This window comes from Glycine soja, chromosome 11 (genome assembly GCF_004193775.1).
Source record: "Glycine soja cultivar W05 chromosome 11, ASM419377v2, whole genome shotgun sequence".
NCBI lineage: Eukaryota > Viridiplantae > Streptophyta > Magnoliopsida > Fabales > Fabaceae > Glycine > Glycine soja.
In genome coordinates this window covers 39,188,849-39,199,853 of record NC_041012.1, presented here as the reverse complement: position 1 = coordinate 39,199,853, position 11,005 = coordinate 39,188,849, and the positions used below count along the sequence as shown (strand labels likewise).

Here is an 11,005-nt window from a genome sequence, read left to right as displayed (position 1 = left end):
AAACTAATAAACTAATCATTAACATTTGTCATAAAAATACTAAAATGAAGGATTATGAGAATTTAGAATGTATTTGATTTCATTTTCATCGTCCAAACCTAACTGAAGACATTTTGAATTTTCCTAAAATTTTCCCGCCTTTGCTTTGAGACTCACCAAGACACAACAAAATCCACAAAACACAAAAATTGTTATCATTCGAATTGAAACAGCATCCAGCCTTTGTTTCCCCCTCTATCGCGATGTACATCAAGGAGATTTGTCTGGAAGGGTTCAAATCCTACGCGACCCGCACCGTGGTTCCGGGCTTCGACCCTTTCTTCAACGCCATCACCGGCTTGAACGGTTCCGGGAAGTCTAACATCCTGGACTCCATCTGCTTCGTCCTCGGAATCACCAACCTGCAGCAGGTCAGGGCTTCCAACCTCCAGGAACTCGTCTACAAGCAGGGCCAGGCTGGCATCACCAAGGCCACCGTCTCCGTCGTCTTCGACAACTCCAACAGCTCCAGAAGCCCTCTCGGATACGAAGGACACTCTGAGATCACAGTAACAAGACAGGTTCACTCGTCTGTTAATTTCTTAGCTTTTGTTTCCAAATTCCAGGTCTTCCATTTTAAGGTTATTTTTTTAGGGATTTTGACTTTTGAATTGAAGAGATAATGGAAGGAAAGAAAATTTTGACTTTTATTTCTAGCAGTTATGTTTCTTTTCTTTTTTTTTTTTTAGTGTACAATGGGGGCAATGCAGTTTGAACTTACATAGGACCTCAACAAACTACTATAATACCCCACTACTTGGCCCAACTTAGTTTGATAGTTTTTGTAGTTTTGTCTCTAGATTTCAAGTTCAGTTGTGTCTGGTGCTTTTTAATTCTCCATTTGAAGGTTATTTTTAAAATATGTATGATCAATTTTGCAGTTTTTTGTTGTTCAGATACTGTTTTATTGTTTTTGTTTGATAATTAGTGTTATAAATATTTTATTATTTGAAATGAAATAAATCAGGTTTGGTTTTTGATTTTATCTTTCAGCTTTATTTGCATCTGATGCTTCATGTTTTTGGTTTTAGGGTACTTTACCACTAGTCATGGACTAAGTTTCCATTTTTAGTTTTTCTTTTTTCAAGGAAGAATTACTACTGGCAATGTTAAATTTTTTTTACAATGCCTTGAAGTCATAGATTGTTATCCATTAATTAGAACATACTGACAGTCCTAACCCATTATGGTCAGCCTAGTGGTCTGTGTGTGAAGGAGTTGAGCAGTATGCTTGAGGAGTGTAAAAGTTACTTGGATTGATTTACTGTCTCTACCTTTATAAATTTAAAGTGGTTGTTTTTGTTTTAATCATGAGTTGAGTGAGTATTACATTTTAAAATAAAAATTTTGTTATTGATGATTGATTCACTTTGAAAGGTCTCATTTTGTTTATTATGTTATGTATTGGGGTACAATGCAGATTGTGGTTGGGGGGAGGAACAAGTATTTGATCAATGGGAAGCTTGCGCAGCCTAGTCAAGTTCAGAACCTTTTTCATTCAGTGCAGCTAAATGTTAATAATCCACATTTCCTTATTATGCAAGGACGCATCACTAAGGTATTAAATATGAAACCACCAGAGATATTGTCTATGCTTGAGGAAGCTGCAGGGACGAGAATGTATGAGACAAAGAAAGAGGCTGCTCTTAAAACACTTGAGAAGAAGCAGAGTAAGGTTGATGAGATTAACAAGCTTCTTGACCAGGAGATACTGCCTGCTCTGGAGAAGTTAAGGAAAGAAAAGACACAGTACATGCAATGGGCTAATGGCAATGCAGAGTTAGATAGGTTGAGAAGATTTTGTATTGCTTATGAGTATGTTCAAGCGGAGAGGATTAAAGACAATGCTGCTTCTGAGGTGGAAGAAGTGAAAGCCAAGATAGCTGAGATTGATGACATTGCTAAGACAAATCAGGGGGAAATTAAGGAAATGGAGACCAAAATAGCTCAGTTGACTGCTGAAAAGGAAGCAAGCATGGGTGGAGAAATGAAATCTCTGTCAGAGAAGGTAGATGCACTTTCCCAGAATCTTGTGAGGGAAACGTCTGTACTAAATAATAAAGAAGACACTTTGAGGAGTGAAGAAGCCAACAAAGCAAATGTATGTCAATGATGTTCTAGATTCGTTGTTTGCTCAATTTTAAGATTATGTACCAAATCCTTATGCTGCTAATATTTTGAAATATTTCTAGTTTGTGAAGCTGATATTTGGGTTTTGAACCTTTGTGTTTTTAGCTTGTTAAAAATATTGAAGAATTGAAGCATTCTGTAGAAGAGAAGTCCTCTGCTGTTAAAAAGGCTGAAGAGGGGGCAGCAGATCTGAAAAATAAAGTTGATGAGCTCACAAAGAGTCTAGAGGAGCATGATAAAGAATACCAGGTAAAGGCTTAAGTTGTCTGGCTTTGTGATGCCTATCAGTGGGATTTCTGTTAGATTGAGGTGTTTATTTTATCCTGTTGCTCAAAAATTTTGACAGGGTGTTTTAGCTGGCAAGAGCAGTGGTAATGAGGAGAAATGCTTAGAGGATCAACTAAGGGATGCAAAGGTAGCAGTTGGGAGTACTGAAACAGAATTGAAACAGCTGAAAGCCAAAATTAGCCATTGTGAAAAGGAACTGAAGGAGAAAACAAATCAATTAAGGTCAAAACGTGAAGAAGCTAATGCTGTTGAAAATGAGCTCAACACTAGACAAAAAGATGTTGAGAACGTTAGAATGGAGTTGGAGTCTCTTTCTTATAAAGAGGGTGAGATGGAAGATTTACAAAAGGTTTGATTGCTTTCTCTTCTGCTAGTTTCTTTCCAATGTAAAAAGGTTTATAAGTCTTTTAAATAAATTCTCCTGTAAAATAACTTCTAGGAGCGTATGACTGAGATGGACTGTATGCAAAAGTTGAAGGATGAAATACGCAATCTTTCAGCAAACCTGGCAAATGTTGAATTTACATACCGTGATCCTTCTAAGAATTTTGATAGGTCAAAGGTGAAAGGTGTTGTTGCAAAACTCATCAAAGTAAAGGATAGGTCCACAATGACTGCCCTAGAGGTTGGACAGCATGATAACTTGTACCTGAATTTATAAATGAAAGTTCTTATGTTAAGCCCCGGAATATTTCCATTTTCAGGTTACAGCTGCTGGAAAGTTGTATAATGTTGTTGTTGACACAGAAAATACTGGAAAGCAACTACTACAGAATGGCAATCTTAGAAGAAGAGTGACAATTATACCTCTGAACAAGATACAATCCTATAATGTTTCCTCCAGAGTTCAACAAGCTGCTGTTAGATTGGTTGGTCTCTGCAACTTTTTTTTTAATATACTTAATCTACTTATTTTTTGCTATCACTAGCAGCTAATATTTTTGTTACTTTCATTTCAGGTGGGCAAGGGGAATGCTGAAATAGCTCTTTCTTTGGTTGGTTATGAAGAAGAATTGCAGGTGTGCCTTTTTGAATTTCAATTTTTATAATAATGCAATGGTATCTTATGCATGGGTACTGAAAGCATTTTCCATACCAATTGAAAGTTCTAATATTCTTCTCCAGTTTTGATTTGCATTTTATCTTGCTGTCTGTCTGTCTTGACCAGCTCTCTGGAAATTTTGGTTCTCAGATTTTAGGTTTCATTTTACTTTAGACTACACTCTCTTCTAACTAAATTTTATATTTGTTCCTAGAGTGCAATGGAATATGTATTTGGTTCAACCTTTGTCTGCAAAACTATTGATGCTGCAAAGGAGGTAATGAGTGATGCCCTTTTTTTTTTTTCTGTTTATTTACATGAAACATTAATTTTATAATGTGGGATAAATCCTCAACTGATATTATGTCATCCACATTTTGTATTTTAGATCTGCATTGTGATTTTCATATGCATTTCTTTACTAATAATTCATAACTTAGGAGCTTGATGGTCTTTTCTATAAGTATTTGGCTACTGTATGCTCAGCTCTTAATGTTTTTTTTAACATACTATAATTTTCTTACTGTACATTTACGTAATGTTAAATAGAAATGCTTTTAAACTCTGGTGCACAATGTCTCTATTTAAGTAGTTGAGTCCTGTTTGTTTTCACTATGTGATACTTCATCTATTTTTTGGTTCTTACAATCATACTTGTCTATTCTAGCACATGATCATCTTGCTCAAATTGTCTTGCATTTTTGTTGGATGTCTAATAGGTGGCATTTAATCGGGAGATTCACACCACAAGTGTCACTCTTGAAGGAGATATATTTCAGCCAAGTGGTCTTCTGACTGGTGGAAGCCGCAAGTATGGTGCTATCTTCTTTTATCATTATTACAATTGTCTCTGGAATGCACATATATCTCCTATTCTCTCTCCAATACACTGATCCGAAAAGCATAGAAGATTTTGAGTTTTTGGCAAGTTTACAGAATTTATTTGTTTTACCTTAACAGGGTATTGTTCTCTACTAACCAATGCAGTCCCTAGTTATTGGATGTTTGTATCTGATGGCATTTTAAGCAATCATACACACACACACACACATATATATATTTATATATATATATATATATATATATATATATATATATATATATTTCTGGATATGTTGTGACTGGTTTGTTGTAACAGGGGAGGTGGTGATCTTTTGGGGCAACTTCATGCTTTGTCTGAGGCTGAGTCAAAACTTTCAGTGCATCAAAGAAGATTGTCAGAGATTGAGGCAAAGGTAGACTCTGAACACCCCTTTTTCCAGAATGATATGGAAATTAGAAAACATTCTGATCCTTCTGGCATTCCACTTCAGGAAAAGCCACCAAATCACTGCTTTTGGGGGCACACTGCCAAAGGACCTTACACCTTTTACTTGTCTCAAAATAACAAATGTATATGATAAATTGCTCTCTTTAAAGATCCGGTTTTCCTCAGAATTTCCTTAATATCCGTGCCAACTAAAAGATTTCATGTTTTGGGGACCTTGGACTACTAAGATAGATCAGCAAGCCAGCACTATTTGGAGAATTGGTGTTGACTTGAAAATAGGTCAATTCAATAATAATCTCCAGTGGAATCTATAGTTGAAATCCTATAGGAAAAGAGTAAATTATCCTATGGAGACTTTTCAATTTAAAGTTTCTCAATCAGGAAAGTTTAAACAAAAATAAAATTCCAAGAAGTAGAAGAAGTTTAAAGATTGAAAGCTTCATTGTTCATATGAAATGGTGGTGTGGTGTGAGAGTATAAAAGATAACGGCAGGGATAAGAGTACATGCTAGTTGGTTTGACAATGTTTTGGTTTAGCATTTGTTAGAAATGGATTAGGCTTAACGCCGAAATTTACCTCATGGAGGGATGGTTGCCAAGGAGTATTTTGACCATATTTCTACACATTTTTTGTCTTAATACATTTTATGAAGGCATACACAAAAATAGTGATGTTATGTATGGACTGAACTGTCATTATGATTTTCTTTTGACTTGGGAGATTTGGTACACATTTATTTTTGCATTGATTACTTTTGATAAACTTGAAGCTTAGTCATTTTTCTATGCCCATTTTTTGTAGATGAGCTCATATTTTTAAACTTTCAACATAATTTTAATCTTATCAATCGGTGTGTTGTCTTTTTATGTTCAAATCCAGATCTCAAAGCTCTTCCCACTTCAGAAAAAATTTATAGATCTCAAAGCACAATTAGAACTGAAGTTGTACGACCTTTCATTGTTTCAGAGCAGAGCTGAGCAAAATGAGCATCATAAGGTTTTGATTCCTTTCTTTTTGTCTAAATTCTATAATTGATTCATGAACAAGCACTGCAATTTTACCTTAGTTCCATTTAACTTGCAGTGTTATTTTTCTCCATGTTATTCATTTTTTTCTGCTCCTTTTTGCCCTAATTCCCATCTTATTTTTCTTTGTAGCTCGGAGAATTAGTGAAGAAGATTGAGCAAGAGCTTAATGAAGCAAAGTCTACAGTCAAGGACAAGCAACTTCTATATGAGGACTGTGTTAAAACTGTTTCATCTCTTGAGAAATCAATCAAAGAACATGACAATAACAGAGAGAGTAGGCTAAAAGGCTTGGAGAAAAAGATAAAGACAATCAAATCTCAAATGCAGTCATCATTAAAAGATCTGAAGGTATGCTTGAAAATTTATTATTTTAAATCATATCATGATTCATTTAACTAATTTATAACAACTGGATAATTGTCATGCAGTTAGTTGTACTTGTAAAACTCTAGTTTGTAAGTATGTGCCAAAATCATGTTGGGATAAAAGATTGAATTTTCTGTGATGGCCTATTGGAGATTCCCATTATGGCCCAAGGTGCAATGGAACTTTTGATAGGCCAATATTTGAAGCAATCGTTGAAAGTATCTTTCATTATCGTTATGTCCTCATTCTTTGATTGCTAGAGGATGCAGTTGATTGGCATGTGTGTGTTTTTATAAAATATTTGACAATGCTGCTTGCAATTGTTGAAAGTAGCTAGCACAATTGAATTTTTAGAGCTTTTGTACTTTTTCTTGTCAGTCCTGTTTTCCCATATGTTTGAGACATTTTTGACTGAATAAACTAGCATATTGGGCGCTACTGATATAGATTGTGGAATCAGCTAGAAACTAGAAAGCAAATTCACACTCCCGATCTTAAGTCAAGAGTGGGGAATGCGGTTTACAGGTTGTTGTTGAAGAAAAACACAGGGATACAATTTCAATATTTTTTAGCCCTCAGAATTAATAATAAACTAAAATAAATAGTGTAACCAAGTAAGTAATTAATCACTACATAGTGATAATTGGTTGCTTGCTGATTTGTAGGGACATGATAGTGAAAAGGAGAGACTTGTTATGGAAATGGAAGCTATTATCCAGGAGCAAGCATCTTTGGAGAACCAGTTAGCATCATTGGGAACACTGATCAGTAATCTTGCCTCTGAAGTAGAAGAACAAAGATCCACTGTAAGCATTTGTAAATGTTTTCATTAGATCTCTTTCTGTAGAGCAAGATTGTGTTCTCAACCCTTTGAGGTACAGGTTGCTGCTGCACGGGATAATCTTGATCAAGTTCAGTCACAGCTGAAATCAGTTCGTCTAAAAATGAAGGAATGTGATAAGGAAATCAGTGCTATTATTAAAGACCAGCAAAAGCTTGAACATAAAATTAGTGAGAGTAATCTTGAAAGGAAGAGGATGGAAAATGAGGTAATATTTCAACAGCTCTTGTCTCTATGCTTGGAATTGTGTGCTGAAGAACAATCTCTTCATTCTATTATTCTAGGTAAAACGGATGGAGTTGGAACAGAAAGATTGCTCTGTGAGAGTAGATAAATTAATAGAGAAGCATGCATGGATTGCTTCTGAAAAACAGTTGTTTGGTAGAAGTGGAACTGATTATGATTTTTCTTCCCGTGATCCTACTAAAGCTAGAGAAGAACTTGAGAAGCTTCAGGCTGAACAATCTGGGTGTGTTGCTTTAAAAATCTAACTTTTCTATTATCAATTCATGTGCAACTACAATTAGATATCCTCATTTACTGTGATGACACTTTTGTTTTCGTTGTTTTGCATCCACAAGGCTTGAAAAAAGGGTAAACAAGAAAGTGATGGCAATGTTTGAGAAGGCAGAAGATGAGTACAATGATTTGATGTCCAAAAAATACATAATTGAGGTGATTTTCAATCTATTTCCACATTTTCTAACTTTCTTGTATAAATGCTTAATCTATTTATTTTTTCCTAGAATGACAAGTCTAAAATCAAGAAGGTGATTGAAGAGCTAGATGAGAAGAAGAAGGAGACACTTAATGTTACCTGGATCAAAGTGAATAAGTGAGTTATTTATTTATTTTTATTTTAATGTAATTTGATCCACTCAATTTATGCTTGTTGGATATGAAACCATTTGTAAGCCTTCGTGTATAATTACTTTCTGCTTTTTGATTGTTAAGTTTGTTAACATGGTATCAGAGCCTTTGTGATCAAACAGTCAAGAGGTTGATTCTTGCCTCATAATCCATCTATGTTAAAGTTGAGTTTCAGTATATAGAATTTTTTGGAAAGTGGTGTTTTCATTCCTCTCAATGAAAAATAGGATTACAGGGCAGAGAATAAAGAAAGGAACACAAATTTGGGAGCCAATAAAAAGAAATTCCTATCACTTTTAAAAGAAAAAATGTAATCTATTGAAACAAAAGTGAGATTTTATACACAAGTGATCCCTTTAATACATGCAAATATATAATTACAGCTTGCCCAAAATATTATACCCTAAATCCCTAATAAAAACAGAATCAATCAATCTATTATGGCTGATTACTGTTTTCCAAATCAGTGTAAGTTATGGTTTGCCTTGTGCCTTGTCCATGCTTTTAGTTGGAAGGATTCATGGGTAAAGAGGCGTGTTGGTCTATTAGATATAACATCAATCATGAACCTTCACTTACGCTTTTGGAAGAATTAGTTCCTAACAGTGTGATTTACTGACTACCCTATTATTTTATAATTTCATTTGATAATGGTTGAGTATCATGTTCTTATTGTGTTCATCCAGTGACTTTGGATCCATCTTTTCTACGCTACTACCGGGAACAATGGCCAAGTTAGAACCTCCAGAAGGATGCAGCTTCCTTGATGGTCTTGAGGTTCGTGTTGCATTTGGAAGTGTGTGGAAGCAGTCATTGTCTGAATTAAGTGGAGGTCAGCGATCACTGCTTGCACTTTCTCTGATTCTGGCACTGCTGCTGTTCAAACCTGCTCCACTTTACATCCTTGATGAGGTATGCTTTACATTAGTTTCTTTGTAATTTTTTTAGAATCCTAGTTATCTTATTGTGACAGTAATTAAAAGAGTCTGCATTGAATTCGTGACAGTGAAATACTGAAATCATCTAAGTTCGCCTCTAAAATATATACACATGTGGGATCCTGTAAAAAACCTTATGATCTGAGTTGTAGATGCATCATGCATGACACTTAACCTAGCCCCAAAAATAGTAGGGCTATACAGAATCAGTTGAGAGTATCTAAGAGTAGCAGATAGAAGAAAATTGTTCTTGAAAGGTTCATGTACATTTAAATATATTAAAGAGTGACACATTTTCATCTTTAAGGGGAGACATAGCTGGAAAATCGATGGAATTTGAACATCATTAAAGGAAGGAAGTGTAGTTCACCCTATTCCTTATCATTGCATAATGCTGATGAGTGATGACAATTAAAGGAGTGTATCTGTGTATGCTTATGCAGAATAGTAGTTTTTTCTTTTCTTCCCTGAGATAATAAGTCCTGAGTAGAATATGTAAAAATGAAAACTAGTGAAACTGGATGATGGACTGGTTTGTAATACAGATTTAGTTACCTTCTATTTTAAGGATTGATAGGTTGTTAGACATAGTTGATAAATTTATGCTTGTTTGATAGGATTGATGGATTGAGCATTCTCGATAAATTAATAGGCATTGTGGTTGGGTCAAATGTTAATTGTTTCATTCTTGCAGGTTGATGCAGCTCTTGATTTGAGCCACACACAAAACATAGGGAGAATGATAAAGGCTCACTTTCCGCACTCTCAGGTAGAGGATAATTGTTCATGTTGTCGTGTGATTTCTTGCAATCTTGTCTTTCCAATTCTAAAAAATTAATAGCCACAAACCTCTTATTGTAGGTTATAAAAAAATATTAAAAGATTAACAGAAACGTCTTTTTGTCCTTTTGGCATGTTTGGCACTTGGATTTTTGGTTGTTACCTTGTTCTGGTTTTCTTTTTGGTTTGTCAATATACATGATAATTGATTGACAATAAAGAAGCATTATAATGTCTTTTAATCCATGTAGTTGAAACTACCAAGTGGGGAAAAAACTTGTTTGGCGTATACTTCTCTTTGAGTTTATTTTCAAAATTCCTGCTAGCGACAGTTCAGCACCCAATAAGTTGAATAACCTCATTTCTTTTGATTTGCAGTTTATTGTGGTTTCCTTGAAGGAAGGCATGTTCAATAATGCAAATGTTCTTTTCCGGACAAAATTTGTGGATGGTGTTTCAACTGTTCAGCGAACTGTTGCAGCTAAACAAAGCAAATGATGTGTTTGCTTCACCGATCTGTTACAAGTCTTGCACTTGTGTTCATCTTCAGGGAACCTAGAAATGTAGGTAATGCCTGTAATTTAAAAGCTTTTATGTAATTTGAACATCAGTGTAAAGGTCCATATGTGATAGTGTTGTTTCTATAAAGTAATTTAGAAGTTACAATAACGAGGATGGGGGTAACATGGTTGTGTTTGAATATGAATGCTCTGGTTTTGTATAAGAAAAGTATATAAGAATGAGGAATGAGAGTAAAATAGAGGAACATGCAAAACAATCGACCTTGGGCCAAATTTTCAACATGACGTCATTATTTTGTTTGATTTGTTGGGAATAATGTCAAGCCAGAAAAAAAAAGGTTTTATACTTTTAGGGTCTTGCGTTTTTTATCATTGAAAAAGAAATTAACATATGAAATAAAGGGTATAATAGGAAATTAGTTAACAATTTACATTTTCATAACAATTAGAAATTTTTTTGATGTTTTTTAAAAATATAATTGAACAACAATATAGAAAATTTATTTATTTATAATATTTTCATGTATTCTTTTTATAATGAAAATATGTTTTCGTTAATTAAATTAATTTTATATAATAGTTTTTCTTACAAATATATTCTTGTACCTTATTGAGTAAGGAATGCCCCCATACAACACAAAGTCATGATCCACGGTGAAACAAGTCAAACGAGGGTTCGGTAGCTTTTACCCTTTCTCCGAGTAGATTGAATAGACAAGATGGATAGTGGACGATCGTACTCTCAATCTGTTTGTTGTGTGTAAAATGGATTGAGTTATGGAAAAAGTGATTTTTATAATTAAATAAATGACAAAAATATATTTTTAGTTATGTATATATATGCAACTAAAATATATTATTAGTTTCTATAAAATTTTTTAAGTTCATTTT

The 11,005-nt window shown here is 34.3% G+C and overlaps 1 protein-coding gene across 1 annotated transcript; it reads left to right on the top strand.

The window, feature by feature from the left end:
* Positions 1-131: 131 nt before the first annotated feature.
* LOC114372911 (structural maintenance of chromosomes protein 2-1-like) lies at positions 132-10,368 on the top strand. The gene is made up of 20 exons (XM_028330469.1): positions 132-560; positions 1,460-2,140; positions 2,275-2,418; positions 2,516-2,806; positions 2,897-3,082; positions 3,162-3,326; positions 3,417-3,476; positions 3,714-3,776; positions 4,219-4,310; positions 4,638-4,734; positions 5,650-5,766; positions 5,928-6,146; positions 6,830-6,970; positions 7,046-7,213; positions 7,290-7,474; positions 7,587-7,680; positions 7,752-7,840; positions 8,562-8,787; positions 9,508-9,582; positions 9,972-10,368. The coding sequence occupies exons 1-20, from the start codon at positions 243-245 to the stop codon at positions 10,089-10,091; spliced, it is 3,531 nt and encodes a 1,176-aa protein (XP_028186270.1). The 5' UTR covers positions 132-242; the 3' UTR covers positions 10,092-10,368.
* The last annotated feature ends 637 nt before the right edge of the window (positions 10,369-11,005 follow it).

Coding starts and splice junctions, on each gene's coding strand:
- LOC114372911 (XM_028330469.1), top strand. CDS start 243: ATGTACATCAAGGAGATTTGTCTGGAAGGGTTCAAATCCTACGCGACC. Junction 3,083..3,161: donor CCACAATGACTGCCCTAGAG/GTTGGACAGCAT, acceptor TTCCATTTTCAG/GTTACAGCTGCTGGAAAGTT. Junction 3,777..4,218: donor CTATTGATGCTGCAAAGGAG/GTAATGAGTGAT, acceptor GATGTCTAATAG/GTGGCATTTAATCGGGAGAT.